Genomic DNA, 18493 nt, shown 5'->3' on the forward strand with positions numbered 1-18493 from the left:
AAAAGCAGCATCAAGACAACTGTTCACATCGGAACGGAGTGACTGATTTTCCATAGCAGGGCAAGTAAATACTGGAAGTGAGTTTTACAATTTGTTAACATAAGCTGTCTTATGAAGAGAGTTACGTAACTCTCAGGAACCTTGGGTCTGACACCCATCTAAAACTGCAGCCCTCTGCTTCTCCTAGCCACCTGTTCAAGATGTACCCATACTGAAGCAAATCTGCTTCCCTTCCCCAGCTCCCCACCCCCAGACAAGCCAGTGGGATCAGAAGCTAATATCAGCAGCAGGGCAGATTTGTCCCATTTACACAAGTGCAGTGGGCCCAAGGATTTTGGGGCCACTATCTATGGTAGCCTTTTCCAATGGAGGAAGTGTTGCATTGTTGGAAAAACTGTCTTTTTAAGAGGAGATATTAAACAAGGGCTCACCTATCTTTTCAGGTGAATGTAAGCAAACGCATGGACATTAGTTTGTGATGCCAACAACTCACACAGAAGCACAGTTTTCCCAATGTCCTGCCCAACTTCATCAGCCATCTAAAAATGCCAAAACCAATTTAACTGGTCAGTTTGTCTCATTTGCTGTAGTGCAGGACCACACCTAAAAGTAACTCTTTTGGAATTCAAGTATTTTTTGATGTCTCAAATACAAGCTCTGTAAGGGGAGGTACTCAAAATGGTGAGTACACCTAAATCCAAGTTCTATGAGCATACCCTTCATTGCATAATGGCTTCATAAAATATGTGAGAACACACCTATATGTGTAATGCACATGTGTAAAGTTTTATGAAGCCATAAGATAACTCGAGAATTCAATTTAAAAAAAGCTACAAGGAAATGCAAGTCCCTTCTTTTATTTTTATCTTTTAAATGTTGGCATTTTCCTTTCCTTTGCATCTCCAGTATTCATAGTTCCTCTTTCCAATTATATCTAAACAGTACAGCAGCTTTATAATTAAGATTTTAATTACTAGCTGTCCCAATAATTCAATGAGTAATTGCACCTCCTGGTACGGTGGTGAGCCACGCAGCCAAGGGAGTTACCAGGTTTAACCTCTGTTAAGAACCAAATGATTTCAGGTGGGCCATGTTGGTTGAGGGAGAAGCAAAATAAAGTCAGCTAGAGAGGATCACTTCCAATTGCTATCAAAATTCTTGCTGGAAATTTGACATTGGCTGCAGACAAGATGGAACTGAACTAATGTCTTCTATGGTTACACTGTCCTCCACTATTCACTGTCTAGACCAGTGATTCTCAGGGTCCTCCAAATTAAGTCACTGATGTGCAACCGAGGCCGTAGGAGAGCATAGGCCAGAATCCTCGTCCTCACCATTCGCGTGACATTGCACAACCAGGACCCAAAAAAGGTAAACATATGAATAAGCAGGAGGCGGCCATTCAGCCTCCCAAGCCTGCTCCTTCATTTGATAAGATAATGGCTGATATGATTGTAGCCTCAACTCCACATTCCACCTACACCGTTAACCTTTTCTCCCTTGTCAGTCAAGAGTCTATTGACCTCTGCCTTAAAAATATTCATGGCTCTGCCTCCACCACTACCTGGGAGAGAGTGTTCCAAAGACACATCCCTCAAAAGAAAAAAATTCTCCTAATCTCCATCTTAAATAAGGCACCCCTTATTTTTAAACTGTGACCCCCTAGTTCCAGTCTCTCCCACAAGGTGAAACATCCTTTCAGCATTCACTGTCAAATCTCCCAGGATCTTATATATTTCAATAAGATCACTCCTCTTTCTTCTAAACTCCAATGGATACAGGCCCAGCCTATCCTCACAGATAAGCACCTCCCCCACCCTGCCCCATCCAGGTAAACAGTCAAGTGAACCTTCTCTGAACTGCTTCTAAAACATTTATATCCTTTCTTAAATAAGGAAACCAAAACTGTACACAGTATTCCAGATGTGGTCTCACCAACACCCTGTTAAGCTGCAGCAAAACATCCTCATGTTTATATTCCATTCCCCTTGCAATAAATGATGACATTCCATGTACCTTCCTAATCATTTGCTGGACCTGCATAATAACTTTCCCTGATTCATGTACAAAGGCACCCAGATGCTGCTGTACCACCAAGTTCTGCAATCTCTCCCTATTTAAATAATAGGCTGCTTTTCTATTCTTTCTGCCAAATTGGACAAGTTCATGTTATACTGCATCTGCCACCTTCTTTCATTTTCCATATACATTTTCTTTCTATTGATGCAATGATCTCTACCTGGACATTTTTTGCCCCCATGTCAAGTGCCTTGCATTTCTCTACATGGAATTACATCCGTCACCTGCCTGACCAATTCCCAAGAATTTTCAACTCCTGATATGTTGGTCCTGTTCAGCTTATGGAGCCTACCAACTTCATCATCATTGCATTGTTTGCAAACTTAGGCACTTACCTCATGACTCTTACCTTCAGTTCATTTCTATACTTAAAAAAATAATCCTAAAACAGACAATGCAGACAAATTTTCAACCATCTCTGACAGCAACATTGTCCAGCCACAATTTAAGAATGTTGCTCTCCCCTTCAAAATACACAGTAGGAGATGAGAGAAACAAAAGCTAGAATAGAATGTAGAATCTCATTAGATACCTAAAGTATAAACTGAAGCTAAAGTAAAAAGCTGTTGAGAATACAAGCAGCAGCAGAGGTGACAGGCAGAACACAAATGGATTTACATTGTCATACAAGTTTGTGTGTTAGGTCTTTATGGTGTTACAATAGAAAAGCTATTCCTGAGGTTTGAACATTAATGTTCATTATCGGTGCTACAGTGCCCGAAAAATTCAGGCCAATGTTTATTTATGGAGTCGGGGGAGGAGATAATCAAACACTTTAGGACAACGTTTCTCACCCTTGCCACAGATTACTGTTGTTGCATTTATTTTGTTATTTAGAACAACTGCATTAAAAACTCACTTGGTCACAGGCTATTAAAAAGTGATATTTTGTCTTAAAAGAACTTATCTTCTGGGACAGAGACACATTAACCTGAAAGTAATTAGAAGGTTTGTGTCTATTTAATTACAGTGTCAATTTATGCTCATTCACCTTGTACCTAATCCATTTAATCCTAGTGTTTGTGCCAGTAGCAAGGACTAAAGATGCTCTGGGCTGTGGAAGAAATTACATTAGCCCATCTTAATCACTATTTTTAATTGCTTAGCCAGCAGAAATTTAATTCTGCTCCCTTAGCTTGAACTAATTGCTTTTGTTTTATTCAGCAAAGAAATTTGCTATCCATATTCGCTTCAGAGAGTCACATTTGGATTTTGCAGGAAACTTTAAAACAGGAACAAATAACACTTAATTTGACCTAACCTGCAAAATAAATGTATACCTGGACTGGATGTGCTCGATGCTAACACTAGGACCGGAATTTACCATCCAGAATCAGACAGGAATGGAGGAAGGTCAGGAAACAAAATGGCCACAGAGCGACATGGCCAGAAATCCGCCTCCGTTTCCACCCTCCGTCTTTTTGAGGGGGGGTGGGGGAGGCAGGCAGTTTATTAACAAATTCATTTAATTGCGGGAGGCTCATTCCCCAGAAAGCTCTCATTTTCTGCAAGGTGGCCAAGGTTCCGCAGCTGTTGGGTTTTACACAATCTGCATGGAGGTGATGGAGAAGGGCTTTAAAAGGTTAAATGCTTTTGTTTAAAAACACTTTCAATCGCTTTTAGGTTTTCGGTTTAGACATCTGCTGGGATTATTAGATACCCCAAGGTAAAATTTCTTTTGTTTGGGTGGGGGGGGTGGGGTGGTGGAGATTATGGGCTATTGGATGCAATCCACTTTTTATAATAGCACTTGTGACCGTGTGTTTATAAAATGGATAAGGACCAAGTGAGGGTGGGGATGTGGTTGGGTGAGTGAGGAGGATGGGAATGGGGAGTGGAAGGTGGATGAAGGGTGGGGGGGGGAAATAGATTTAAAAACTTTAAAACCTATTTAAATACATTTTGAGGTCTTCCCGACGCAGCTCAACAGTCACCGCATATCTATCCAAAGATCTGAGCCGATGTATTAGGGGATGGAATCACCCCATGTCCACTGCCCACCCCACTCCAGATGTGCCTAATGTGGGTGGCAGACCCATCCCCAGGCTAATTAAGGCCCTGGGGACTACAAGATTGTACTCCCTGGAGATAGAGTCAGAAACTCAACTTGGGTTTGGTCCTAACTCCCATTTCCCACAGGAAAAATTCTGACCTTGGGCTGAATATTACTTGGTGAGTGGGTTGAAGGGGGTGTGGATAGTCAGCTCACCCCCTCCCCAGAAGCAAAGTCAGTGTGGAACCGACCTGCTCCATGCTAGCCTGCCCTGCAGCCATAAATGCACAGCAGGCAAGCTAAACAAGGATCAAGTGGGGCTTGCGCCCCTCCCTTGGGAGCTGCCAGCCAATCGCTCCCTGTAGTGTCAATAACTGATTAGTGGGTGCTCCTGGGACTGCAAGGAGGGGGAAAAGAGGATCCCCAGAAACGGCCAAGTTCAGGGTGCGTTGGGTAGGGAGGGGTGTATGGGCTTAAGGCTACAGGTGGGTAGGAAGAAAGGGAAGGAGGTTCTATCTTGGGTTGGGGGTGCGGCACCTTGATCAGCTAAGGGCATTCACCCGAAGTTAGAAACATCCCCCTGCCTGGTCCTTCAAAGTGATTATTTCAAAAAAAAAAAAGCATAGGCTGCCCACTCTGGAGACACCAAACATTTTATGGCACGGGTGGTGTATTATCATCAGGGTCAATTGAGCCTAGCTGACCCTTTATTATCTATTTAAATATTGCAGGCAAGCTGCTGATTTCAGCACCCAGCCACCCAGTGTGGTGGGAAGGTGATGGGGTGGGGACCTACCCTATTTTACATGGTCCCCACCACACCAAAAACATTGAGGGGAAGTAAAATGCAGCCCCTGGTTTCTGAATTTGGAATGTACTCAATTTCTTAGCATATGGAAAATAAATTGATGAATTTTATGCAGGTCACAGAATTATAGAATGGGTCACGTGCTAGTATACAGCTGAAGTATGGCTCAAAAAGTGTCAAAGCTTTTATCTTCCACTCATCAGGAAGAGATGCAAGAATGCCAAATGTCAAAGGAAGTAACAATTTATATTGCATGAGAAAAGAGGTGTTGATAGGTTGACAAGTTGACCCTGATTAGTTGAGGCGTTGCCATGGAGAATACATCAGGGAACTAATCCCCCACAGCCCCACCACCGCACTCACCCCCCTGCCCAATGCTTTTGTTTTATTCAAACAACAAGATGCACTGCCTAGACATGTTACTTTTCTGTGCAGAGGAAATGTCCCTGCATATGAACACATGTAACTTCTTAAATTGGTTGTTAGTGTAATCCTTTGTAAATTCAGGATTGTTCACAAGTGCTGTCCAATCGCAGAATCACATCTAAATGTTAGACAAAATCTTCCGAGTTGCACAAGCAAGGGCTGGTTGAGTACAGCTGGTACTCTGCCTCTTGCAATCAACCGAAGGGGAGTGCTGTTTGATAGGAGTTGCCAATTGTTGGGATGTACAACCTACATACCTGACATCACACCAGCACTGAAATTCAAATACCACATTAGGCATGAGAGATATAGATGGAATGCCTTTTTGGCTTGACAGCAGTATCCTGTTTGTGGAAAATGCAACTAGGCACAGCAACAGCATAAACCTGTTGTTAACAGTTTTGATACACCTTACCCTTTCAGGATAATATGGCACTTTGAGCCCAAAGTGGCAGCCTTAGGCCCATGAGTATGCATGATACGCAGCGAGCAATGATCTGATCAGGGTAGCCATTATCCCACAGGATAGCTTTAATGCGCCCTGTTTCAGTGTCAAGCTTGCACAGTGAGCAAATGGCTCGGACCCCAACTATGACATTGGCAATGATAATTGAATGGTTACAGCACAGAAGGAGGTGGTTATTCAACCTATCAAATCTGTGCCAGCTCTCTCCAAGAGCTACTCATCTAGTCCCACTCCTCTATGGAATCAAAGTGTGCAGTAAAAGAACCAACCATTTTGTGCATTGAGCCAAGAATTCTAAACTACATTGGCCTCATTTCACCCCCATCCTTGTAGACAGCAACAAGCTTCAGAGTATATGGTCCACCTGCCCAAGTGAACAAATAATTCCACAACAAAAATAGAAAATGCTGGAAAAACTCAGGCCTAACAGCATCTACGGAGAGAAAAGAAAAAACAGGAGTTAATGTTTCGAGTCCTTATGACTCTTCTTCAGAGCTAGAGAGAAGTAAAAATGTAATGAAATTTATACTGTTTAAGGGGGGGTAGAACAGGTGAAGCTGGATAGAAGGCCAGCGATAGGTGGAGGCAAAGGAGAGATTGCCAGAGATGTTATGGATAAAAGGTGTTAATAATCGTGATACTGGCTAAAGGAGGTGCTGATGGTGGTATTAAGATCAGAAAGTAGAATGTGATAATAGCAGGACAAGGGTAAGCACTCTGGGAAGACCAACATGAACAAATGACAGATGGTCCTTGTGGGATGGGGGTGGAGGGGACAGTGGTGGGAAAAAAAAGATTGAAAATAGGATAAAAGGTGGGGATAAAACAATGAATAAAAATGAAAATAAAAATAAGTGAATAAAAAATTAAGGAATGAGAAAGAATATTAAAAAAAGGGGATAAAAACAAAAGGGGGGAGGGTGGAGGAGAGAATTCATGATCTGAAGGTGTTGAACTCAATGTTAAGTCCGGAAGGCTGTAAAGTGCCTAGATGGAAGATGAGGTGCTGTTCCTCCAGTTTGCATTGGGCTTCACTGGAACATTGCAGCATGCCAAGGACGGACACATGGGCATGAGAGCAGGGTGGTGTGTTGAAATAGCAAGCGACAGGGAGGTCTGGGTCATGCTTGCAGACAGACCGAAGATATTCCGCAAAGCGATCACTCAGTCTGCATTTGGTCTCTCCAATGTAGAGAAGACTGCATTGGGAGCAGCAAATGCAGTAGATCAAATTGAAGGAGGTGTAAGTGAAGCGCTATTTCACCAGAAAGGAGTGTTTGGGCCCTTGGATGGTGAGGAGGGGAGGTGGTAAAGGGACAGGTGCTGTACCTTCTGCAATTGCACGGGAAGGTGCTGTGGGGGGGAGATGAGCTGTTGGGGGCGATGGAGGAGTGGACCAGGGTGTCCCAGAGGGAATGGTCCCTATGAAATGCTGACGGGGGTGGGGGGCTGCAGTGAGGGGAAGATGTGTTTGGTGGTGGCATCATGCTGGAGTTGGCGGAAATGGCGGAGGATGATCCTTTGAATGCGGAGGCTGGTGGGGTGAAAAGTGAGGACAAGGGGGACCCTATCATGGTTCTAGGAGGGATAGGAAAGTGTGAGGGCAGAGGCGCAGGAGATGTGTCAGATACAGTTGAGGGCCCTGTCAACCACAGTGGGTGGGAAACCTTGATTGAAGAAGGAAGACATGTCAGAAGCACCATTTTGGAAAGTGATAACATTGGAACAGATGCGACAGAGGCGAAGGAACCGAGAATGGGATAGAGCCCTTACAGGAGGCGGGGTGTGAGGAGCTGTAGTCTAGGTAGCTGTGGGAGTCGGTCGGCTTGTAGTGAATAGTGGTGGACAGTCTATCACCAGGAATTAAGTGCTTACTCTTGTCCTGCCATTATCACATTCTGACCTTAATGCCACCATCAGCACCTCCTTTAGCCAGTATTACTATCATTAACACTCCTTTGTCCTTTTGTCCATGACATGACATCTCTGGCAATCTCTCCTTTGCCTCCACCTATCACTGGCCTTCTATCCAGCTTCACCTGCTCCACCCCCTTAAACATTACAAATTTCATTAAATTTTTACTCCTCTCTAGCTCTGAAGAGTCGTTGTAAGGACTCAAAACATTAACTCCTGTTTTTTTTCTCTCCACAGATGCTGTTAGATCTGCTGCGTTTTTCCAGCATTTTCTGTTTTTGTTTCAGATTTCCAGCACCCGTAGTATTTTGCTTTTAAACAATTCCACAACACTAGGACATCAGAAATTGGCAATTAACAAAGATGACAAAGCAAAGAAATGATATTTAGTTTCACTGAAATTCTAAAACAAATTTTTCCATCGAGACAAATTTCAAAAATGAATGCAAGGCAAAGACCTACAATTCTGTCAGGATTATTGGATGAGATATTGACCTAGATATTCCGTGAAGTAGCAATCACCATCGGACTGCCACTCAGACTGTACTTTCCTGCCCCCCACATTGCTGGCCGGATCTCCAGAGCCTTGCTTCTCCAGAAAACGCAGAGGATAATATCTATCCTCTATCACAGCGGAGTAATGTCAGAGTGAAGGCTGGACACGCTCCCATTTTACTGCACTAGCTGCCCTAAGGTAAGTTTAAGTGCCCAATGCAATGGGTGAGTAGCTGAGAGTTAGCAAATGGGTTTTTTGTTAGTTAATGGGTGTGTAGCAGAGTGACATTTGCAAGGACAAGAAGCTAGGGAAAGGGTGTTGACGGGAGAGCTCCAGTTATGATGCACATCGTTACATTCAACTGAGAGAGAGAGAGAGAGAGAGAGAGAGAGAGAGAGAGAGTGTGTGTGTGTGTGTGTGTGTGTGTGTGTGTGTGCATGACAACCTTTGCCAGAGAGGACTACTGTGGACTATGATAGGGCAAGGGCAAGTGCTAGGCTTAGGAGTGTTGTGGCAGCAGGACCCCACATTGATCCAGCATGTTTGGGTAATAGGTCGTTTCTGCTCTTGAGCTTTGTTGCCATTTCCTTGAAGTTTCCTGGAAGGACAGGGCCCTAGAGTCACTCCCAAGTATGGTGGTCATGCTCTAGGTATCTGGCCATCCCATGTAGACATGCAATTCTTTTTTGGCACTGGCATTGTGGAGGTGGAATACACCAATATAGTTTTAGGGGGATTCAATAAGGGATGCCATGTGCTGCAGTAGTCGATCAGCTTTGTAACATCAGAATGATGGAGCTTGTGTGGCACAATAGATCTCATCAGCATAGATGAACTTGCTTGACATTTGTATATATACATTGATCCTTTGTCAGGCCAATGTTCAGTTGCACCCCAGTCAGTACCCAGTGCTCTTGGGGAAACCAACAATCCTATCAGCAGACTCAATTCTAAAGAGAAAATTAAAGAGCTCTGAAAGCATCCCCTTGTGGAACCCCAGATAAACCCCAGAACCATCAGTCTGAATGTTGAGCAGCCCTCTGGCTTTATGGCAACAGGGCATGTTCTCCAAATCTTACAACGTAATGTTGAGAGACTATCAGCTGCCAAACAAAACCTCATTGGATAAGACATAATTTGCTTACAAGAGACCCATACTGGAACTGAAGGAGGTCACGTTTACATCAAAGGCTTTAATCTACTGTGCTACTCCCCTCATGCTAAACATGACTATGCCACCCATGTCTGATTCAACACTGCCAGTGCAGCGTCATTAACCATGTTCTGGTCGGCGATTTTCATAACACGAACTTACACAAGCCTCCAAGTGCCAGCTGGGAACAGCAAGCCCCGTCAATAATGCCCTGTCCAGCTACCTATGTGGGAGACTTCAACAACCACCATAAACTGGAGTTACTCAATCCCAGACAGTGATGGTGAATGCAGCTCATGTTACAAATCCTTCATTTTTTGCAGGGGCAATGTTTTGATTGGCACCAGTTTTTAAAAAATATATAAATAGAAGTATATCTGAGACTTCACCATAGAAAAAGGCAGGACAGAGTGGGGATTGGAGCCGGTAGAGACAGAGAATGAATGAATTATTAATGAATCAGATAATTGTCTTCACCCTGCACACCCCCCGCCCACCCCCCACCTCCAATAAAAAACATGCACTTTGTGGAATCAAAGTAAACAAAATCTCATTTAAAAAGTCATGTTGAGCCTAACTATTTGCTAGAAAGAAACTCTTTTGAGTTATTAACAGTCACAGATTGCAACTCTTTCGAGTACAATCACAGTTCTTGGTTTTCCGGGAGTGGGACATGAACCCACAACCCTCTGATTCAGATGAACTGAATTGGTTAATGCAACAGTTATATGTTACTATTTTTGAAAAAAAATCAAATTTTTAATTCAGATTCTACAATGACCAGTCTGGCAACTGGAAGAGTAAAATAGTCCAGCAGAGTAGCAGCAGAAGCTAGGGAGAGTCTGGAGACTAATTAATATAGGCTATCACCAGCAATGATATAATAAAGTCTCTAAGTAGAATTAACGTTTCCTTTGTAGACCTTCTGAATCATATCTGCAATTACTCGGTTGACTACAGGCACTCATGTTTCATGCCTATGATTTTATTCATGGATACAAAAGGTAGAAATAGATACACAAATAGAACAATTCTTACCTGAAAACAATCAGGGCAATTCTACAGGGAGGACATGCAAGGAGAAAGATCTGTAATTAAAAGCCAAAAAAAAATTAATATTCTTTTAATTCTTTAAAACTTACTGCACATTTTTATAACAATGCATTTTTAAATGTACATGCACAGAGGAAGCACTGGAAGCAGATTCCAGGAAGTTGGTTTTAACTTGGGTAGGAGCAGTTGCGAGGGAATCCTGTAGCAGGCTGACCACCAGGAGAGAGTGCGGCCCAGCTGATTTTAACAGTTGAGCCATATCCATCTCTTGCCCAAAGCTGGTAGGAATGATGTTAAGGCCAGCAGGAAACAATGTAAATTGGGGTGGGAACACTCCCAACTATTAAAACAATGAACTTTACCTCTTCTGACCACTCTGCTGCCACCAAGCCCAGCTTTCTCTGGTGGGTTGGCTCCACTCAGGCTTTCCATTATATTGTAGGTAAAATAGCCTTGTGGCATTATAGTGGGGTGGCTCGAATTACAATCAGGCCCTGAGCTGCAAGGTGGTTTTAAGCGGTGGCCGGGGAGCAGGTCACACACTGGCCCCCACAGCTGCACAGAAGGTCAACATAAGGAATAAACTATTGAACAAACTACTGAAGAAATGTTGGAAAGTTTTCTGAAACACCCCTAAAGAGAACATTAAATATTTACTTTCTACATTTCACTGCTAAAATACATTATTGCATTTGTGAGACATGCACTATTCACAGACTGTCACATGGAAACCACTTAAGTGGCTCTCAACCAGATTCAGAGGAGAGGCATGAGGAGCATGGTACACGAGTGAGATTTGACATAAAATAACACCATTGTATAAAAATCAAAACTGACTTATTTTTCACATTCCTGAAGCACATTTTTATGATTGAGGTAAGATCCTTCTGTTTATTTTAGATTAGGTAATGGAGTCATCATTAATACAGTATCCCTGGCGCTTGTTGAGTTATAGGTTAAAGGGAAAGCTTTCTTGCTGGGAACAGTTTTACAGTATTGTCACTTCCATTGAAGGCACTCTGAAAAGAGTTTGAAATCAAACTAGCCAGAGGGTCCTGTGTAGTATTAACAGAGTGCTGTTGATTTGGAGGTGTCAACATGTTCCAAATGATCAACCGAACACTGACGATCTTATGGCATTATTCAAAGAGCAGGGAGCTCTCCTAGTGTCCAGGCCAACATTGCTCCCTCAACAATAACATCAAAGATCAGATTAACTGGTCATTCATCTCATTCCTCCTTATGGAACATTCCAAAAGCATGCTGACTGCATTGCCTACATATATTGAAGGTAATCCAACTTATGGTGCACTTTGAGACATTGTTAGGGTAAAGAACCTTTTATTTTATTACAGTAAGATCCTAATACACAATATACTTAGCTATACTTAAATGTAAAACCACAACATCAAATATTGACTTTTGTGAAGAGCAGCAATGAGGGATTGGGCAAAGATCCTCCACACTTCAAAACCCTGATGTGTAAGAAAAAAAAAGCTCCAACAGTCTGAACATCAGCAATACACTGAAAGGGGATGACGCCCTCGAAGAGATCCTCTCTATGTCTCCACACTCCCTCCCCATTTCTAAACATTCTACTTCAGATTTTCTAATTAAAATTTATACATTGATACTGTGACTAGGAGAAAGATAAGAAGCTTTTATACAGCATTTTTAGTAAGAAAAACATTCCACAATGCTTTAGAGGTGGAGAAGATGAACACTGTGCCAGAGAGAGAAGTTAGGAGGGACAACAAGGAGAGGGTTTGAAAGGAAGATCTCACATGGAGAAGGTGGTAGAGAGGCAGAAGGATTATGAACACATCAAAAAGGAGCTATAAAGATCAGTTGGTTCAACAAGACCATTCCATGGCATAAATTTGCACTGCATCACATCCCTTCTCAGCATATCCACCAACCCATGATCCATGCAATCATCTGAAAGAGAGGAATAAATATGAATGACTTGAGAAGTTCCTCCCTATTCCCTGAAGCCAATCAAGCTCACTCCTGGAGGTCACTGCAACTGGGTGAATAACCCCAATGATCCAACTGCAACCTATGCATAGATATCTCAGCTACTCTTGGAAACTTGGCCAGCTTCCTTCCGAATGCTTCCAATGAATCAATCACTGCACATGCTATTAATCCACTGCAGACATTGACAACTCTCTGCAAGATGGTGAAAATTGAATTCACTAAAAATCCAGAATTAAAAGTCTATTGACAGCCACAATACCATTGTTGACTGTTGTAAAACCCATCTGGTTCACTAATGTCCTTTAGGGAAGGAAATCTGCTGTCCTTACTTGGTCTGGCCTATATGTGACTCCAGGCCCACATCAATGAAGTTGGCTCTTAAATGCTCCCTGCACAAGGGCAATTAGGGATAGGCAATGATTGCTGGCTTAGCCAGCGACACCCACATCCCAGGAACGAATAAAATAAAACTAACTAGTAGCATGTAACCATGTTCTTTGATTTTGTAACATCACCTTGTGCCTTCTCATCTTCCCTACCTTTTCCAACTTTATTAGCCTTTCCGCTTGGGGGGAAAAAAGTCTAATTTTTCATTTTAATGGCCACAATCAAGCCTCCCTTAAGTCTGTGGTTTTTCTAAAGCAAAGCTCTGTCCATCACAATCATTCAGGAGCCTTAACCTATGGTCAAACAGAGTATACAGAGATTTGAATAATCTGGGTCAGTCTGAGACAATGGTCAGAAATGGGTGCTGAAGGCAAAGGCTGTGGATTTTGTGGTAGGGGCTGAAGGCAATAACTTCAGTTTTCCCACTATTTGATAGCCTTTAATTATCTCTCTCAGCTCCACAGAGAGGGAAGTTAAAATAGATCAGTTGTGGAGGTGATGGAGGAGGAAGTGAAATCAGTGGAGGAGGAAGCGGGTTATGAACAAAATCATTGAAAGTTAATGATTATGTTTAACAATTTGTTCAGATGGTCATAGACCTATTTTTTCTACTCCATTAATTCACCAGAATTGCCTCAGTGAATGCTTGGAGTAGTAAAAATAATTTCTCATTTATTGTAGCACTAGACTAAATGCTTTGGTTGGTGACTCATTAATACTGTAACTAAATATAATTCCAGCCCTGGGAGGAAGAAAGATTGCACATTGCACAATGTTCAGTACTCATTCGCAACTCCTCAAACACTGAAGCAGCCCATGTACATATGTAGCAAGACCTGGACAACGTTCAAGCTTGGGCTGATAAGTGGCAAGTAACATTCGTACCACAAGTGCCAGGCAATGACCATTTGCAACAAATGAGAATCTAACCATCTTCCCTTTGACATTCAATAGCATTACGATCACGGAATCCCCCACTATCAACATCCTGGGAGTTTCTCCATTGACCAGAAACTGAACTGGACTAGCCATAGAAATACTGTGGCTACAAAAACAGGTCCGAGGCTGGGAATTCTGCAGTGAGTAACTCACTTCCTGGCTCCCCAAAGCCTGTCCACCATCTACAAGGCATAAGTCAGGAGTGTGATGGGATATTCTCCACTTGCCTGGATGAGTGCAGCTCCCACAACACACAAGAAGCTCGACACCATCCAGGATAAACCAGGTCACTTGACTGGCACCCCATCCGCAACCTTCAACATTAATTTCCACCACCACTGATGCACAGTGGTAGCAGTGTACACCATCTACAAGATGCACAGCAGCAAGTCACCAAGGCACCTTTGACAGCATCTTCCAAACCTATATGTTCTCTACCATCTAGAAGGACAAGTGCAGCAGATGCACCACCACCTGGAAGTTCCCCTCCAAGTCACTCACCATCCTGACTTGGAACTATATTGCTGTTCCTTCACTGTCGCTGGGTCAAAATCCTGGAACTCCCTGCCTAACAGGACTGTGGGTGTACCTACACCAAATGGACTGCAGCATTTCAAGGCAGTGGCTCATCACTACTTTTCAAGGGCAATCAGGGATGGGAAATAAATGCTTGCCTGGCCTGCAATACCCACATCCCATGAACGAATAAATTAAAAGCTAGAAACCTGAAGTTCTGACATAACAAATGATTAAAAAGGTATGGATGCTGGAACTGTTAGTGCACATGATTTCCAACTGCAGTGAGATTTTGAAGATGGCAGACAAAGATTCTGCCGAGAAATCAAATTTCATGCAATGCATGAGCAGGACACTGAATGTTGCAAAGACAACTTGCCAGCAACCCAAACAAAACAGACAACAGCAAAATAAAGTTACACCATCCAACAGAGGTGCACTCAAAAGGTTGGTCTGGTAAATTTAACATACTCCAAGTAATTGGAAAAGCTACCCAAGTAATTACAGGCTAATTGTGAACAATATTGCTCACAGTTCAGGATTAATAACATTAAATAAAGTGGCAGAAATAAAAAAAGGGAAAATGTTTCTGTTGCATGAAGGTTATGAAACATATCTATTTTTCTCATCTTTAATACCATAACATTAAACGCTTGGTTCAAGGTCATGGTATAAGCCGAAATCTGAAGATGGTCCTTAAATTCCCTGGATCCATTAGCATTTAAAACACCTTGTACTTTAAAATAATCCAGATTAAAATATAATTGATGTAGCGATAGTGCAGAATATAAATGAGTTTAATTATATTGTACATTACTCATGGCATAATACTCAACAGTAAACCAATGAATAAGGGATTTTTGCCCCTTTTAAACAAGATCTATAGTTCATTCAGATCCAAGGCATTAAAGTGCTCTAGTCTCCACAAATTATGCAGCAAATTATATATTAATAATTGTATACTGAATTACTTACAAATTGAATTTCTGTTCCACCATGGGAATTGGACAGAGTCCCAGCTTAAAATTACTGATGGGCAACAAGTTTGGTGCACAAAGAAACTGAAAGTATAGCTGTAGATGGCTTGGCGGGCTCACCAATACCATTATGGATAGATAGAGTGATGTATTTATTGACCTCCAACCCTCAAAACAAAAATTAACCTTTTGTGCATTAGTGACATGCTTGCTCTAGAGTGCCAAAATACATGTGTTCTCACAATTTCTCACATAGCCAAAGATCAGAGGGGTAATCTCAATCAGCAAAGCTCCAGAGCAACTTTTAGCTTGAAGCTCGAGGTTCTTTCCTGCTGCAGGCCTCTATCTAGCCTTGCCTGCTACCCAATGATTTGGCATAGCAAAACTGGATAGAGTGTGGCCTTGACAGGTACTTTATTCCCAACCTGTGCCACACATTAGAAAGGCACAACTTTCCTAAAGGCAAAACAAAGTCTTCAAGAAATTTCCCGCAAATGAAAAAAAGTGATGACAAATTCATAGGATGTGGCAAGGCCAGCATTTGTTGCCCATCCCTAATTCCCCCTGAACTGAGGTTTGCTAGGCCATTGCAGAGGGCAGTTAAGAGTTAGCCACATTGCTATGGATCTGGAGTCACATGTAGGCCAGACCAGGCAAGGATGGCAATTTCCTTCCCTGAAGGATATTTGTGAACCAGTTTCATGGCCATTATTACAGAGGCTGACTTTTAATTCCAGATTTTTTTTTTTTTTTAAACTAATTAAATTTAAATTCCACCAGCTGCTGTGGTAGGATTTGAACCCATATCCCCAGAGCCTTAGTCTGGGTCGCTGGATTACTAGACCAGGTGACTTTGTGTCTTGCCCAATGAATAATCAGATACAATATCCTGTTGTCTCAATTTCTCAAACCTAATTTACAAGATATCCAAGTAAAATAACCTATGAAAGGATTAGATACACTATTGGGCTTAAAGCTCAGTTCTAGCCAGTGTTCAAACATCAAGCTTTGGACAACAAAGAAAGCTGTCAAAAACAGGGCTCGAGTTCACATCATCTACGTATTTAACACACTGGCAAAGAAACAATGACCGCTCGTTTCAAATCCTGATGGTTACAATCCTGCTACCACAACATTAGCACAAGTTTGAGTTGTAAGCAATGTTCTTGGGAGCTCAACCTCTTCATGCCTTTCCCACAGATTAAAATACTTGCAATCAGCAAACAAATCACTTGAAAAGGATGAACTGATGCACTGATCGGTCATGGATCAGACACAAATTCAGCGAAATATTTAATATTTCGTGTTAATGAATGGAGCTTTATTACAATTGATTAGATAAAATGTCATTGGGTGGGGCCATTATGATGTTTCTCTTGCAGTCTGAATCATTGATCTCTATATTTATCCCCTTCCACCACTACGTAATGGATGGGGGAAGGTCACAGGATGGGTGATGGTGGTGAGGTTAAAGAGATAAATATGGGGAACTTGCCACATGCACCCAGTGCCTTTTTCATGCCAGCAGGTATCAGGATGTCTGACAGGAGAGGCAGGACACTAACATATTTAACACACACATGTCCATAATGCGTTTGGGACTCCAATTCCAAGTTGACTGCCTCTGCACGAGTTTCCCAGGGTTGGCAGTGAAAGAGAAATGGAAGCCACTGGCTCCACAAGGTAAGTATGATTTTTTTTTTAAAGCATGCTCTGGGTCTCTGAGCAGGTATTCTCCCCAGGTCCCACAAAGGCACCTTCTGCTTCCCCTTGCCCCGTCAGCCTCCTACCCCTCCCCCTCATCAGATGGAGGTCTCTTTGACCCCTCTTCCCAACCCATCAAGGTCTCTCCAACCTTCCATCCATCTCCTCATGCTTTCCCCCCCCGCCCCACCGAATGTAATATCTCACCCCCACCCCATGCCCCCCCCACTATAAAAAATCATGGCCTGCTCCTCCCTACCAACCCATCATGACTTCTTTCCTACCCAATCCAGTCTCCTGCACCGTCCCCCTACCTCCAAATATTGGGACCATTCGGTTAATCTCAGATTTTGTACTTTTTCTATTAAGCTAAACATTTGCTTCATCTGCCTATTGCTCCACCTAGTTCTCAGACATGCATAAAGAGTACACTGGATTCAATCTATCCGTGACATTCGCTTTCAAGTTGAAAACAATTTTATCTCTGTATATTGCTCAGTTCCCTCCCTCACATCAGAAAGAATTCCACTTGCTCAGTGGGTCCCCTGACACTACCACATAAGCAATTGCTCATTTTCTGGGGAGGTGCCAAAACACCATCATTGTAAGGCATGCCATCATTTCCACACACTCACCCAGAAACATAAGTGTTTGGGTAGATTCTGAGAGGTCTGTACCACCCTCTGCAGCATAGCTAATGACGCCCATGTGCTTCCCAAGAACAGCAGATGGATGCGACTATAACAACACCTATTCTCTGCTCCCTTACTTGGGCCAACTGTATTTCCATTGCAATCTGAAACCCTGGGTGCTCTCTCCTGTCTTGCAAAGGACCTGCAATCCTGCTTTCCAAAAATAAGTTCTCCGATGACGTGGCCTGACCCCTCTAGCTGCTTTGGTCAATTAACATTTAATTAATTATTTTCCTTCCACTGCTTTTTATATCGTATTAGTTTCACGTATGCATAATTGAAGATAGCAGCATTAATTCATCAGCCACTGTGAGGAGGGGCAATCACGTGCAATGCTGGAATTTAGGACAAGATAAAATTGCAATAATTTCTTGGAGTTGAAAACAAACTCAAGGGCCAGGGGAGACCATCTCTAAGGCATCGCTCTAATTATAGACAAAGTGCTTTTTGTGCACATAAGCGTAACTGCTCTCAAGTGCATACTTGGTCACAGCTGACCAAATATGGCAGCCACAGTACCCAGATGGTGTAATTAGTCCAGACTCTAATCAAAACAAAAACATTTGATGCTTTTATCAAAATACTAGCTGATTAAACAGGCATCTACCATACCATTAGGGAATTGTAGTCTCACCTAGTTTCCGAGGATCTGATCATGCATCCTTTTATAGTACGCACCAGTTGGAAACCTCACTACCATTAATGCAGGCTATCAACTGAATAAACTAAGACCATAAAATGTAGGAACACAAGTAGGCCATTCGGTCCAACAAGTCTGCTCTGCCATTCAATGAAATCATGGCTGATCTGATAATCTTCAACTTCACTTTCCTGCCTTTTCCCCATAGTCCTCAATTCTCTTACTGATTAAAAATCAGTGTCTATCTCAACCTTGAATATACTTAACGA

At 42.5% G+C, this 18493-nt stretch overlaps 1 protein-coding gene across 3 annotated transcripts in view; it reads right to left on the reverse strand.

Moving 5' to 3' along the window:
* tmem164 (transmembrane protein 164) overlaps window positions 1–18493 on the reverse strand; it is a 137237-nt gene that overhangs the window by 97187 nt on the left and 21557 nt on the right. For 2 of the 3 annotated variants that reach the window (XM_078547521.1, XM_078547519.1), the window contains exon 2: window positions 10375–10424. Coding sequence is in view for 2 of the 3 variants with exons in the window: in XM_078547519.1 (XP_078403645.1) it covers window positions 10375–10424 (50 nt within the window). In the remaining variant the exon portion in view is untranslated. Of the gene's footprint in view, window positions 1–10374; window positions 10425–17661; window positions 17770–18493 lie in introns of those variants that run through there. The other variant, XM_078547520.1, reaches the window with a different exon arrangement.

The sequence above is a fragment of the Cetorhinus maximus genome, chromosome 8 (genome assembly GCF_964194155.1).
Source record: "Cetorhinus maximus chromosome 8, sCetMax3.hap1.1, whole genome shotgun sequence".
NCBI lineage: Eukaryota > Metazoa > Chordata > Chondrichthyes > Lamniformes > Cetorhinidae > Cetorhinus > Cetorhinus maximus.